General features: G+C 43.2%; 1 protein-coding gene across 6 annotated transcripts in view; it reads left to right on the forward strand.

Annotated features, from left to right (window-relative positions):
• Positions 1-16031, forward strand: part of DEAF1 (DEAF1 transcription factor) — a 36407-nt gene that overhangs the window by 1851 nt on the left and 18525 nt on the right. For 3 of the 6 annotated variants that reach the window (XM_053394956.1, XM_053394937.1, XM_053394953.1), the window contains exons 3-9: positions 634-763; positions 3071-3214; positions 3859-3998; positions 5318-5383; positions 6901-7027; positions 12827-12955; positions 14563-14694. In XM_053394956.1, coding sequence (XP_053250931.1) covers positions 3921-3998; positions 5318-5383; positions 6901-7027; positions 12827-12955; positions 14563-14694 — 532 coding nt within the window. In that variant the 5' untranslated portion in view covers positions 634-763; positions 3071-3214; positions 3859-3920. The remainder of the gene's footprint in view (positions 1-633; positions 764-3070; positions 3215-3858; positions 3999-5317; positions 5384-6900; positions 7028-12826; positions 12956-14562; positions 14695-16031) is intronic. The other 3 variants (XM_053394942.1, XM_053394945.1, XM_053394949.1) reach the window with 3 other exon arrangements.

Consider the following 16031-nt stretch of genomic DNA (forward strand, 5'->3'; position numbering starts at 1 on the left):
TTAATATTTTGTGTGTGTTAAGTAACATCAAAGCTGTGTGTGTATGTCGCTATGACAGTTCATCAATCCAACTGCACAGATGTAGCTTTTACCCAGGGCTTGTGGGATAAATACATTATTGTGTACTCTTCCTTTTAATTCTATTATGGGCAATCTTACACATTACACAGAGGGAAACCCAGGTTTGCCAACAAGTGTAGATTCAACATAAATCAGTGAGTAGCCAATCACTTGAAAATGTATAAAGCTGCCTTGATGTAGCCCTTGACTCTACAATGCTCCCTTTTATATCACTTGTACAAAACTCAATAATGTAATATTGTTTAAGTGGTTCATGATTTGCACAGGCAGTATCTAGAGTCTAGACTGTAAGATCCTTGGGATGGAGACCTCTCTCAATGTTGTATGCCTTATGTTCTGCTTGTAGTTATGGCCCAGGAAAACTCTGGGAACTGTGTCTATGCAACTGCACAATAAATGCTGAGGAAGGGAGATAAGGATTTCTCCTCTCCCCTGTAAATATGCAAATCCACCTTAGATATTTCCATACTAACTTAGAAATCTATAGGCAAACTAATATAAAAGAATAACAATCCTTTCAGGTTGTATCAGCTAAAGCTCTTTCTTCTGCAGTCTGGAAGGACAGCTCTTCAAATTGGAGACAGCTTAAACACTGAGAAAGCCACTCTGATTGTGGTCCACACAGATGGCAGCATCGTAGAGACTGCAGGCTTAAAGGGTTCATCAGCATCTCTAACATCAGGTATTATGCGGCCTTGCAAAGTTTTTTAAAGTGTCACTCCTCAAGTTTAGTTTCATGCCTTGCAATGATAAGGTTATCATGACAGTTAACTCATAACGTTTGGCTTATCACCTCTTGACGTTTTGTTGATGTATTTTCTGACTGTTCACTTTTATATTGGAAATGACAGATGAAAGTACTTTGAGTTAGTTCAAGTAGCTAAGGGAAATTTCTAAACTGAGAGATGGAAGGCAAAGAGGATTTTGCAACAGGATGACAAATGTTTATTGAATTTTGGCAAAATAAGTATAATGACTTGGACCTACACTTCCTATGAGTGGATTTCCACTCATCCGATTCTCCCTTTGGGAAAAAGGGCAAGATGGGTGATTTCTACAGATTCCTCCTTGCTCCTGCAACCATCTCTACACTTGGAAATCTTCTTTGTAGGTTGGGAAAATTTCTGGAATGTTGGGGCTGGAGGGGGTATTGGTTAAAATCACCTGCCCCTTCTACCTCTGTTGAACTGGAATCCTTTCCAGGAACAGAAGGTTCCTTCATGATCTATGGGAAGACATAGAATAATAGAATTGTAGAGTTGGGAGGGGGCCACAAGGATCATCTAGTCCAACCCCTACAATGCAGGAATCTTTTGCCCAAAGTTCGGGTCGAACCCATGACCTTGAGATTAAGAGTCTCATGCTCTGCCAACTGAGCTACCCCACAGGTCTTGTTCAACTTAATATTAATATAAATGTGCATCAGTGTGTGTGTTTACTTTTTTATTGCAATGATTACAACTATAGCAATGTGAATAAATTTCGTATCATGCATAGAATATCCATCATAACTGTTTCCTTTGTCTAGTGTTGATTCCAATAAAGTGCAAAAGGATTCTTCCATCCCTTAATTGTTTGTATTGTATTATTTTATTCACTACTATTAAATCCAAAATTATCTTCTTCAAAAACTTGCCCATTTCTTAGCCAGATATCTTCCAAATCTTAACCAGCCATCTTTTCCATTTTCCATGCTTCTGCAATCATTATACAAGCTAAATCTACATGAATCACCAAGATTTGTCTGTGCATGTGTTCTTCAATCTCTGTGTGCTTTTATCTATAAACATTTATGCTTACAACTGTTAACTTACACACTGTATTTTGTTGTTCTTTTCTGCTGTATATGTATTAATACGAAACAATGAATAACAATAAGTAAAATGAAAGGTTACTCAGAAGTTATCGTCGCGAGTACTATGTTTACGGAAACCACAGCTCAGAGTTCTGTATAATGTGTTACAATCAGGCTTTTAGTCCAAGTAAATGGGATTATATTGGCTTTGATCCAATTATTCAGGTCTAGCATGTTTTTGGTAAATGACAGTTTCAATAAATATTGGAAGCAGTAGGCTTTTGCAGGCTTGGAGAAGGACTTGTGCTTGCATACTGTGAGTAAAACTATAATTTTGAACATTGAAGAAAAAGTATTGACATAACTGATAAGTTCTGTCTCTTTGTTTCTGTATTTAAATATTTTTTTTCTTTTGAAAACCCAGCAGGGCTATCTAGACGACTGCAGGTTGCCTTGAGTAATGACATGAAAGGAAACAATTCAGCTTCAATATCCCATTTGTAGTTCAAAGCTGTTCTTGGCCTGCTGTCTTATTGTTCTCCAGGTGGTGGTGCAATAGCTACTTGGAACACCCAAATGATTTTACTGTGCCCTGCCTTTTTTATAACAAAGACTTCTCTTTCATCTGATGCAGTGTTATGAAATCAGTAAATCAGGGCCAGTTCATATGCTATGACAACAATGCGATCGGCACTGCTGCATGCTTGCACCCCATGTTGCGCTAGTAATGGCTGAACTGGGAGAACCATGTGGAAGAAACGTATTGTGTGTCTCCCCTCCATGCTGCTGTGGTTGAATGGAAAGCAACAATGACCTTTGCCCCTTTCCACACGATTTCTGTATTTCAAACAGATATTCTGTTTGATACACAGAAATATTTGATTTAATATTTGTTTCCTCTTCTTTTGTTAAAGGAACTAGTTCCCAACTAGAGTGGGGGCGGCAGGGGCTGCTCCAGTTGGACTGTCTCCTCCACACCACAGAGTCCTCTTTACATTTTATATCATTTATTTGTTCTGGTACTGGGAAAATTGTAAACTGCTCTGGGTGCCTTTGCAGAAAAGCAGTATATTTTGTTCTATTGGTCAGAAGTCACTTTGAGAATCCAGTGGCATTTGCCTTCCTGTGGGAAAGGCAGAAGTTAGAACCTGAGTGTGCTGTGTGTGACTTCGTTTTCTTTCCATTAATCCAAAGGGCCTCAGTCTCCTACTCCTTTAACATCTGGGCAAGAAAAAGCAGGAACAAAATACAACTGGGATCCTTCAGTGTATGACAATGAGTTGCCTGTGCGGTGCAGAAATATCAGTGGGATCCTGTACAAAAACCGACTTGGCTCGGGTAAGGTGTCTCTTCCTCTTTTTCTGATCTGAGGGTGATTATAAATCTTCTGTGCTCCTTCTTAAAGCCTGAGAGTCAACAGTGAGCAATGTGGCTCAGCCTCAAGTTCCTGTGGTTGTGGCAGGCCAGAATCTTGTTTTGTGAAGAACAGGGACTCAGCCCTTCCCTCTTCTCTGATCAAATCTGTTTTAAATGTCCTCTGTCAGTGCAAAGTACAGTTGTACATTGGTTCTTGAACATAAGCCATTCCAGGAATCAGTTCGACTTTCGAAAACCAAGGCGTGGCTTCCGATTGGCTGCAGGAGCTTCCTGCACTCAGTCGGAAGCCATGTCGGATGTTCGCCTTCCAAAAAACGTTTGCAAACCAGAACACTCACTTCCAGGTTTGCGGCGTTCAGGAGTCAAAACGTACGAGTACCAAGGTGTTCAAAAACCAAGGTACGGCTGTACAGGGACACTGCATGAGCGGAATTTCCAAACTCCCCTCTTCTCCCCGGCTCATGAGGTTAGGCCAAGTGCCTTCTCTAGGCCCTTTGCTAGATCTACAAATAGCAGAGAAAGGCTGTTTCCAAGCTCAGCTGGGCCATCTCTGCACAAAGCAATTCTTAAGCAGGAGCTAAGCTTGTTGTTTTGCCCTCTTCAAGGTGGTCGAGGACGTTGCATTAAACAAGGGGACACTTGGTACAGCCCCACTGAATTTGAAGCTATGGCTGGAAGAGCCAGCAGCAAGGACTGGAAGAGAAGCATCCGCTATGCAGGAAGGCCGCTTCAGTGTCTTATTCATGTACGGTGGGCTCTCTTTCATTCATTCTTTAATTTATTTCCTACAAAAGTCAGAATGTCATTCCTGCCTTCCCCTCATCCAGGCACAGAGAAACTGGGCACAGTGGAAAATCCCAATTCTAGTCTCAGAAGAGTTACAACTTGACTCCTGAAAGACCACCTGCACATTTACAGACCTGTAAGATCACTTAGATCAGTGGTTCCCAATTAGGGGTCTGGGGAACCCTGGGGGTCACGGAATGCACCCAGGGGGCCTGCGACTCCAGCCCTTGCCTCTCCCCCAACTTTTTTTGTCATTTTTGCATGGTAATATCACACATTTTATGGTCTGTTATAGCGCTGTGATTTTTCAATATATTGGCCAAAATCAGTTTTGTAATCACACCGCGATAATGATTTTGACCAGGCAATATGCAGCAATATATTGTTCCTTGCGCAAGGAGGAGCAGGGCAGCCAGTTTAAAGGCACCACCAATATCACACGGTGATCACCTGAAACATGTTTACATTTTTACTTTGCTAACTATACATTGGAATCTGCTCTGGATCAATATTGAGTAGTATTCCATGACACCCCCTAGCTACGCTAGTGCATCGACTTTTCAGAATTTTCAAAAGTAGGGGGTCCATGGCTTGGCTTTTAAAAAATAGGGGGTCCTCAGTAATTAACTAATTGAGAACCACTGACTTAGATCATCTGGGGAAATTCTGCTCATGCCACCACACCCTGCAGAATATCATAGGGTGGTAACCCGAAAACAGGCATTTTCAGTTGTCCTTTTGTTTTAATGATATGCACTGCTTAAAGATTTTTGAAATATTAAGCCGCTTTTAAATAAAAATAGAAAAAGAAAATGTTAATTCACAAGTAAGCCCCACTAAATGCAGAGGGACTTGCTGCTTGTTGTGTGTGAACAGGGCGGCATCAGTACTGTAGTAGTAGTAGTAATACAGTAGTAGTAGTAGTAGTAGTAGTAATAATAATAATAATAATAAATTTATTTATACCCTGCCCAGCTGGCTGGGTTTCCCCAGCTACTCAGGGCGGCTTCCAACAAAAGATTAAAAATACATTAAAACATCAGTCATTAAAATAGTAACAATTAGTAGAGAGAACATGAAGAGAACAGAATGAGAAAGAACAGAATGTTAATTTCCTGGGCAGGTGGCTGGGAGGAACTCTAGACTAGGTCTTCTAGGAGTAACTTCAAGAAGGTGCTGGGAACCCTGAACTTGATCTTTTGCTTTGTATAGTAGAGCATAGGATGGGTCTCCAGGCATATTTCCCCCTGATACTGTTCTTTACTTTCCCCAATTTAGGATGGGATATTAAATCCTCATGCTGCCTCATGCACTTGTGCTGCCTGTTGTGATGACATGAGTCTGGTGAGTGTACAGCTGCTGTTGCAGCAACTGGCAGGACTCTCTAATGGTACACTGTAGTGCCGTAAGTTTAGGTTATGAGCATCTCAAGAAAGGAATAACTGTAAACTTGATGGATCGAGGTGTGCTTCGCTTAGGGAAAGGCAGAAAGGAAAGGTGGTCTTTTCATATGACAGCTCTTCACTGAGACTTCATTACAGTTGCAGTATCTGACTTTCTGATGGAAGAAATATTATTGAGGATAATTTATCTGTCAACTTACTTATTTGAAAATGCACATTCTATTTATACATATATAAGCTCTAGTGTTTTCTAATAAAGTAATCTGTCAAGTGGCCTTCATTAAGAGTAAATTAAACTACTGCAATTATAATCTGTAAGCAACCTGTTCAAATGCACACCTCAGTAAGAACATTTTTACTATGTTTTCTAAAGATCACATGAGATGAGTGTAGAGGCAGCAACAGAAAAAGGCCTGCTCTCTGAGTCTTGTGTGATTGCACACCGTGATAACTGTAGGGTCCTCTCCCTAGGACTGTCCAGAGCAGGGGTGGTGAGCCTATGGGCCAGATCAGGCCTCCCAGGCTATTTCTCATGGCCTACTAGCCTCCGGATCAAATTTTACAATGTCAAGGTGGAAATCCACTGTGGCGGTGAAATCAGTCATCTTGTTTCCCTTTGTGCTACTGTCGCTAATAGGTTGGAGTGCTCTGGAAATGGGAAGGAAAGCTCTCATCTGTTCCAGGGTTTCCTAGGAAAGGCTCAGGAATTTTTTTAAAAAAGATTGGGGTCTCTTTTCTGCTTCAGGAGCACTCTGACCTGCTAGTGATGATGGTGCAAAAGGAATAGAGGTGCCTTGCTCAGCAGTGATTTCACCATTGGTAGGAGGGAGGGAGGGAGGTGGCAGTGGTCTCTGACAGGACTGGGGTCTGCTCCTTAAAACATGTTTTCCTTTCCTCAAGAAAATCACCCCCTCTTAGATCCAGCGGAAAGGTGGACTTTCTGGCTAAGGAAATGTTCCTTTTTTAAAACAAACAAACAAGCAAACCCTACTTTCCACATTGTAAAGTAAATTTGGCGCTGAGGTCAAACACCACCACCCACAAGCATCTCTTTCCTCACTCTGGTAGCGCAAATACAATACTGTAATGCTAAATTAAATAATTAGAGGTGGGATGCAACATCCCACTATGACAAGCGTTACATCTGTGCGAAGATTTCAGCTTGTCAAACAGAATGACCCCCATCTCCTCCCACCATGTGCTGTTCTGGGGATTCTCCCAACCCTTCCAGGACCAATTTCAGGAGGTGCAAGGGGGAAACCTTATTGCACAAGCAGAAGTCCTTGTTTGGGACTTCCACTGACATTGGGTGAATCCCACCCTGAATAAAAAGCATATGCTGCCCTTGCCTGATACCCCAAATCAGTTGCTTGAGGCACAGAGCAAGACAGTTTGACAGAAACAGCTATGGCCATGGCAGAGAAGCTCTGAGCACTGGTGTTTTCTGCTTGTTACCAGAGTGGTCCTGTGAGACTCTTTGTGCCCTATAAAAGACGGAAAAAAGAAAACGAATTGCCCACAACTCCAGTGAAGAAGGATTCCCCAAAAAACATCACTCTTCTTCCTGGAACTGCTGCTGCTACTTGTAAGTCATTCTTGGAATAAACAGCCTTGTCAAATGAATCACAATCATTTATATACATATGTATATACATCCTTTGCATGTTGTAATGTTAAAATAACTTTATAAATTGTTATCCATATGAAATGTCCATCCTCCTTTCTGCTTTCTCACTTTTATTCAGAAAAGCAAGCAATGCTGAGGATTTTTCCTTCAGCAACCAGCAGATGGTCATGGTATGTGTTGCAATGGCAAACACATCAAGGAAATACTAGCATAATATATTATCTAAAATTTGAATATTTAGATTAAGTTTTTATATTAGTTTCTCCAGCTGGTAGGCCAAATCTGAGGTTTCCCTTTCTGTGACTCTGTCTCTTTGATCAGTGCAATTGGGAGGCCTTTATCCTACTTCTTCTGGATTGTTTCTTCTGTCAGTGGTGTCAGAGGAGGGCTGTGTCTGTTTTTTCTGAAATGTAATGGAAGTTTTGTCAGTGTTTTTAAAAAACAAAAAAAGAAGGAAAGGGTTCTGACCTCCCTTTGTCTCTTCAGCCTGGTCCTTGGACCCTTGTCTGCATAAAAGAGTCCACGAGAATATCCTTGCAGAGTTTTATTCTTAAAAGTCTTTGTGCAAAACACGACTGAATAACTATACACACCAGCACTAACCAACCAACCCAACCTCCAGACACCAGCCTCAGCAAACTAACATTTCTCACTCTATATATACAACTTGGTGCAGGCCGCTGAGTCATGCTGACCCAGCTTTATTCGCATTAAAGAAACAGCGGCCATTTTACCCGTGACACCCCTTCTGTTTCTTAAATGCGAAAAACCCCAACAGAAACAATACATACATACATACATTATATACATAAACCCAGTTTCGTCATCAATTCATTATGGCATGTTGCTGGCAAAGGCTTGGTAAACAAATTAGCAATATTATCTTGTGGCTGACAATACTCCAGTTTGATTACCCCATTCTGTACACAATCTCTAACATTCGCTTGACGGATAGCAATATGTTTTGATGCAGATTTCATTATTTCCGAGCCCACTAATGCAATGCACGATTGGCTATCTTCATACACTTGGATAGGCAAATCTACTTTACAATCTAGATCTTTTAGTATCTGTATAAACCACATGATTTCATTGCATGCTAGCGACAGGCTCCCATATTCTGCCTCACAGGATGAGGTCGCAACAAATCCTTGTTTCTTTGACCTCCATCCAATTATGGAATTGGCAAACATCATAAACATTCCACTTGTAGATTTTCTGGTAGCTACACAGCTTCCCCAGTCCGCATCAACAAATACTTCTAGTTTTTCATCTTGTGTACTAGATATCTTCAAACATACATTTAATGTCCCCTTTAGATATCTGATAAGCCTTTTCAAAGCACACCAATCAGCAGTACTGGGTTTAGATACACGTTGGCTCAGAACATTTGTAGCACATGCAATGTCTGGCCTTGACCACTGGCTTAAATACAACAGTGATCCTATTTTTGAGTGATACAACTCAGGCTGATCAAATTCATCATCACACACTGTCTTTGGGAAATCTGGTGTCATGGGAGTCTGAACTGGCTTGCAGTTTTCCATGCCAAACTGCTCTATCAAATGAAGAATTTTCTCTTTCTGGCTCAATAGGAAGCTTCCATCTGCTTCCTGCCTTACTTCTACTCCCAAGTAATTGCTTACAGGCCCTAAGGCTTTAAGCTTAAACCTCTTTTCCAGTTGACTTGTGAGCTTCTGGATCTCATCTGCGGAACTCCCTGCCACAAGCAAATTATCAACAAAGACTAAGAGCATTAGATATTTGTTGCCTGTCCCCTTGGTGTACAGACATGGATCAGCCACACTCCTTTTAAAACCAAGTTTTACAAGGGCTTCATTTAAACACTGGTTCCAACACCTTCCACTTTGTTTGAGACCATAAACAGCCTTTTTCAAACGCCAGACTGCACCATTCCCCTCTTCAAACCCAGGGGGTTGTCTCATTAACACTTCATGGTCTAAATTTGCATGCAGATATGCAGCATCAACATCAAAATGGTGCACTGCTAGTTGTCTTACAGCAGCAATGGAAAGCATTAAATGAAAAGTTTCACTCTTTACAGTGGGAGAAAACACTTCATCATAACTCTCCCCTTTAATCTGAGTGAACCCTCTGGCTAGTAATCTGGCTCGAAAATGTGGTTCCCCAGATGCAAGGGTTTTTCTTTTGTAAACCCACTTGCATGACATCACTCTGCCACCAGGTGGCGGCATTAAGACCTCAAACACTTTGTTACGTTTAAAAGAGTCCATTTCTTCTTTCATGGCTTGTTCCCACAAAGCACATTCCCCAGGGGGTAAGTCTAAGACTTCATTATAACTTTGTGGTTCCACACAACTCACATTGCATACTCTCACTCCTCCTAGGGTCAAACGTTGAGGAGGTACACCCTTGTTTGAACGCTGGGAGCGTCTAGGCACAACTACTTCTTCTTCCCCCCCTTATCTCTGGCTCTTCTTCCTCTTCCTCTAGAGAAGTATTATCTATTGCCACATCTTTTGGGGAAATCTGTGCCTCCTCCTCATCCTGCTCCTGTGTTGCCAATGGCTGAGAAGAAACCTCTTCTCTTACTTGCAGGGGCAGTAGGCAATCTGGGTTGGCATGGATCGCAGTCCATCTGTCCTGGTCAGCGAAGTCTGCAATTCGTGACAGAACCACGTGTCCTGGGCGTAGATTGAAACGCCACCCTTTGCCATAGGACTGCTATCCCACAAACCGCAGTTTCTGCGCTCTAGCGCCCCCTTTCTGGCGCTGAGCTTTGGGGATATTTACATGTGCCCAAGAACCCCAGTTATGGAGCATTGTCCACTCTGGTTCTTTCCCAAACAACACACAATAAGGAATATCTTTTATAGAGCTAGACCAGGTTCTATTAATCAAAACGTTCGCTGTCAGAAAAGCCTCGCCCCACAGCCTATGGTTGTGACCCAGTCCTGCATCCACTAGCAGGTAGTCCTTTACTGACTGTATTACAGCCCCACGTCTTTCACACAGACCATTTTCAGCAGGGCTATAAGGGTTAGTCAAACGGTGAGTGATCCCCTTACGTCGCAACCATTCCCCAAATTGTTTGTTCAGAAATTCTCCGTCCCTATCTGTTTGCAGCTGCACAACAGGCCGAACGAAGAGCTTTTCAGCTTGGGCAACCCATTCTCTGAATGTGGGGAAACACTCAGATTTCTGCTTTAACAAAAACAACCAACTAAAACGTGATTTATCATCTATTACCAGAAAAGCATATCTGGCGCCTCCTTCAGTCTTCTGTGGGAAAGGGCCTATCACGTCACAATGGACAAGTTCTAAAACCTCTTTAGATACTCTGTCACTTTTAGAAGCCACAGGCTTCCTCTTAGATTTGGCCATTTTACATACATTGCAATCTAGGAAACAGTTACAGCTATTTACTTTTAGGTTCTTGCACACCTTTTGCATCTCTGAAAGCACACGGAAATTGGCGTGACCCAGTTTTCTGTACAGTTCATGTACATACCCCTTATGAACTGGCAAATTATCCTGAACCACCTGAGCTGCTTTAACAGGCTTGTCCTGCATTACATATAACCCATTTTCCAACTTTGCATGGCCACATACCTGAGTTCCATTCTTTATCAGACAGCCATCCCGTGTGAAGTTAACACTATACCCTGCATTAATCAAACAGCTTACAGACAGCAAACAATAGTCCAAACTGCTGACAAACAGAGTCTCTGGTAGAGTAGTGTTCAAGCACTGCAGGAAACATGTTCCCTGGCCATCAATCTTGCTTCTATGACCATCAGCAAGATAGATGGAGTCTTTTCCATCAGCTGGCTTCCCCAGGGTCTTAAAGTCCTCCCGACTGTTGCAGATAATCCTGCTGCTCCCAGAGTCCAGCAACCATGTTCCTCGAGGTATCTTCCTCTCCTCCCAAGAAAATGCAGACACAAACTGAGCAGAACGCGTGTTCTTCTTCCCTGAAGAGAACCCCTTCTGCTTACGTTTCTGCGTCGATTGCTGTCTCTGCTCCACGTCATCTCCTGGAAGTCTTGCCCTGCATTGACATTGGAGATGCCCGGGTTGGTTGCATCTATAGCACCTCCTCACCGCCATGGCCAAGTCCAAGCCTTGGCGTTGCTCCATTGGCAGATTCTGCTGCTGGCCCCCTCGACTGTAACTCCTCCGCTCTTGGAGTTCAGCCTGTCTATCTGACCTTCTTTCTGCTTCTTCAGTCAATCTTCCAACCACATACTCAAGGGTCAGATCTCGGGGACGCATACTCTCCATGCTGTTAATCACAGGCAACCAGCTTTCAGGCAAACTTGAAAGGATAATGTAGGTTTGGTCAGTCTCATCATAACGCTTACCTCTCTGCTGTAGTTGAAGAAACAGAGATTTCAGCGTTAGAAGATGAGTTGCCAAACTCTCACCTTCTTTCATAACAGTCCTGAACAGCCTTCTGGTCAGAGAAATTATAGTTCCAGCAGTTTCTCTGACATGCATTGCCCTTAATAAATTCCAGTACTCAAATGCTGTGCTGGCATTTGCTACATGCAATAACTGAGAGTTGCTCAAACACAGCATAATTTGGGCACGAGCCCTTTCATCCAGCCGTTTTTTCTCAGCAGAGTCCCGTCTCAAAACCTCAGTTTCAACACAGTCCCATAGTCCATCTCTCCTTAACAACTGTTGCATTTTAATTGACCAACTCAGCCAGTTGCTTTCTGAGAGAAGTTCAAAAGGGATGCCTCCCCCAATATTTACAACTTGGGAAGACTGGAAATCTGCCATCTCTGCTGGTGCTTGCTGAGCCCCTTCTGTGGGGCCTCCAGCAATCTCTCCTGACTCTCTTTTTAGAGTCCGACTGGACAGTCCTGGCTGGCACTCACCGGCTTCTAGCTGCTGCCTCTGTTGACCCTCAGGTCCCGCCTGGCTCTGCAACTGGTGTAGCCGCTCTGTGAGTCGCCTACTGTGGTCCTCTAGCAGTTCAAACTGTTCCAGTAGCCGACGCTGAGTGCTTTGCTGATCCTCAGATCCTAGCCGCTCCAGTGTCACTGCAGACAGTTACAGCTTGCCACCAACTGCTCCCACGCACAGGCACTGGCTCCATACACCACCAGGACTCACCAGCTCCCTGCTGAGATGCTGTCAGTTGTTTTGCACTCTGCACATGCTCAGAAACACTGGGCCCATAACCTGTCAGTGTTTGTAAAAAACAAAACAAAAAAGAAGGAAAGGGTTCTGACCTCCCTTTGTCTCTTCAGCCTGGTCCTCGAACCCTTGTCTGCATAAAAGAGTCCACGAGAATATCCTTGCAGAGTTTTATTCTTAAAAGTCTTTGTGCAAAACACGACTGAATAACTATACACACCAGCACTAACCAACCAACCCAACCTCCAGACACCAGCCTCAGCAAACTAACATTTCTCATTCTATATATACAACTTGGTGCAGGCCGCTGAGTCATGCTGACCCAGCTTTATTCGCATTAAAGAAACAGCGGCCATTTTAGCCGTGACAAGTTTGACTATGAGTTAGTGCAAGAGTGGCTGAGCTGTGCTCTCCAAATGTTGCTGGATTCCCAACTCCCATCAGCTCCAGCCAGTGTAGCCAGTAATCGAGGATGATTAGAGTTGTCTACAGATATCTGGAGGGCCACAGTCACCTCTGAGTTAGTGGGCTGGTTTCTGCAACTTGGAAGCAGAAATGAAGAGACCTCTAGTTGATTGGTGTTAACATTTCACTAATATCTGGAAAACGTTTTTACACTTTTTTTAGTCACTGTGACTCCTTCAGGACAGATCACTACCTCCGGCACTCTGACCTTTGACCGTGCATCAAGCGTTGAGGCCACAGCTATTATATCAGAAAGCCCATCCCAAGGTGATGTTTTTACTGGTACGTCTGGTAAGTAAAATAAGTAATTCACACATGTATGCACATGTGATTGGGATACTTGTGTGGAATTATAGATGCCTAAGGCTAACATTTCAGATTTAGGGATTGAGCAAGCTGCTTCAGCCACCATGATAAGCCACAGTTTATCCTGCGCAACTCAAACAAGCCAAAGTATAGTTTGTTGTGTCATTTGAACCTGGACCATGGTTTGTTTCAAACTAACTGCAAGGGATAAGCTCAGAAATAAACTAACGGTTGTTCGTGGTTAATTTGCGCTATACTGTTTGCTATTTGTGGTTTGCTTGTTTCAAAGAAACCATGGCATGTGTTGGAATGTCATGAAACACTATGCTGTGGCTTGTTTGAGCCACATGGGGGGACCCACACAGCAGGAGTAGAGGTATGTTCATGAGTAAACCATAGTTTAAGACAAACTGGTTTAGAGAAACCTGGCCAATGTCTAAGGAAATTGGAAGACAGCAACTCCGATGACTTTACACTGCAATCCTATGGATGTCTACTTAAAATAAATCCGAAACTGAGTTTAGTGAGACTTAATCTCATGTAAATGTGTATAGGATTACAGTTGAACAGTGGAATCCTTTGGGAGTATATTCAGAAGTAAGCCCTATTGATTTCAATGGGATTTACTTCCAGGAAATTGTGTTTATGATTGCAGCCTTTAGCAATATCATAATAAACATTATGCCAATTCACACAGGACTTTTTTTCCTACATGCATGCAGTCCTGGCCTATACTGAGCCACATACAAGCCTGAGACTGCATGTAGTTGTGAAATTGGGTATACGAATACAGAGAGCAGATAACAGCAATTTTAATGAGTTGAAATATTTCTCCATATGAATGAGTATTGGCTTGAGACCACTGACCTTTATTGAAAAAGTTCTATGCTGTAAGGGTAAGTAAACTTAATAAAACATACTCCACATGAAATGTCAACATCTCAGAAGTGGTTGAAAAATGGATTTAGATTTGATAATTTTTTTAAAAAATTAAGGAATCTGTAAGCATTTCTGGTCAAATTTTAGACTGACAGGTCAGTTAAAGGGATAAAATTCTGGTTGTTTGCACAAGGATGCCTGCAAATCCTTAGTAAGTCATTTTGGATAAGCATTACTACTATTTTTTTTAAAAGGAAAAACAGCAGATGCTAGAATTTTGGTATTTATTTAGAATAAGGAACTTATTTATCTGAATTTTTGATTGTCCACATTCTGAATTCCAGTTTTAATCCTCTGTACTGAAGCTGAAACTTTATGCTAAACTATTAAATATATATTTTCAGTCTTGCTTGTCTTACAAGAGAAACAATTCAGTTCGTTACTGGTTGATTGCTGTTATGAGGCACCCAGCTATTTAAATAACACACTTTGCAAAGAAAAATCTGTGGATTCTAATCTAAGTCTTCGCATTGCTCTTTAACAAAGAGTGATATGAGCTCTTCAGTTCACATTGTTTCCAGAATAATTCCAGCTGCTGCTCATTCCTTTTCGTACTGTAATCTTGCATCTTGGGTACTCATATCAAAAGTTTAAATCAAAACCAAATGATGAATTCTTTTCATGAGTCCTGATTTTCCTCCCCCCCCCCCCAGTAGTACAAGACACAAACGTTCAGCAGCCTTGCCGGGTGAGACATCCAGAGCCTCACTACCCAAGCTATCAGGACAATTGTCAAATCTCCGCATTCCCAGAAGCAGCACTGCCAACCTCTCACCCCAAAATTGGTAAGTTTCATCCCAAAGAGCTAAGGGAGAGATCAGACATTGCGCCAACAGGTGCAATGGAATTCCCCTTCCCCCTGTGGTTCCCCAGTCTGCGTAAGGGCTGGGCGATAACTGCTTTCCAACATCGTAATACACTGCCAGCTAAACATCATGGTATGGCAAGTATATCACGATTTTGGAAAGGAATTGGGAAGGAACAAGGCAGTTGCCAGCCACCATGCACAGCTTCTGCCTCATCCAGAGTGCTGTCTCCTCCATCACCCAGCGCCGCCCGTGTCAAAGCAGCAGTGGATGAGGCAGGTGTGTAAACGCTCCATCACATGCCTGCCACACCCGATGCCTTGGCATGGGCCGGGTGGGATGGGCAAACAGGCTGCCTGTCCCAAATGAGACAAGCAGTCCGCTCACACCTCCCCCCTGCCAAGGCAGTGGCAGTAGCTAAGGCAGCATCCGCCGCTGCCTTGAAATGGGCAGGGGGCGCAGGAGGAGGGATGTGGGGCTTGTTTGTACTCCTTAGCCGGGGGTGGGGCAAGAAGCTTCCCACTCCCCAGCTGAGCAGCCTCAATCCTTCTTCTCACACGCGAGCAGGAGAAGGATCGGGGCTCCCTCAAATGGGGAGCGGGAGCACTTTAATGGAGCCCGACCCCGCTGTTGGATCGTGCGAGCCAGTGGCTAGTTGGGGGCTCCATAAAACTGCTTGGCTGAGGCAAAGGCAGTGGCATGCCCATCACCCAAGCAGTTTAATAAAGCGAGGGAGGAACAACCTGTATCAGCGCCTCGCCGAGGCAGCTTGTTTCTCCCTCTGCGCTGGTATGAAGACAGACCGCGATGGTGGTTTCACTCAACAGTATATTGCTGGTGAAACCGCCGCTGTTCCTGAGTCCCTCTGCCTCCAGCACCTGGCTGCAGCATGTTTCTCCTCTGGGCGCTGGTACCAAGGGGCAGCGGTTTCACCCATGATATACCGCTGAGTGAAGCCATCATCACAGTCTGCCCCTCACACCAGTCCTGGGCAATACATTGATATATTGCCCAGGTCTAGTCTGCTTCAGGAAGTCCCCCCCCAAGTCTTCATACCAGGTTTTGTGGGGGCTGGGGGCTGCATTGGGAAGGGAGGAAAATTCTTGTCTGTGCAACTGGAAACTAATTGTGTAAGTGAGACATCTTAACAGAATGTCACCTTAGACGCATATGTCAATATCAGCTTTCTTCCATAAGGGACTAGTTTGATTTTGATGCGTTTTCATCAAGTTCCCTTTTGGAAGTCGTAAATAACACAAGTTTTGGAGTGCTCAGTATGTTTCATAGTGCTTGCTAGCTAACCTCTCCACAGATTG

The sequence above is a fragment of the Podarcis raffonei genome, chromosome 1 (assembly GCF_027172205.1).
Source record: "Podarcis raffonei isolate rPodRaf1 chromosome 1, rPodRaf1.pri, whole genome shotgun sequence".
Taxonomy (NCBI): domain Eukaryota; kingdom Metazoa; phylum Chordata; class Lepidosauria; order Squamata; family Lacertidae; genus Podarcis; species Podarcis raffonei.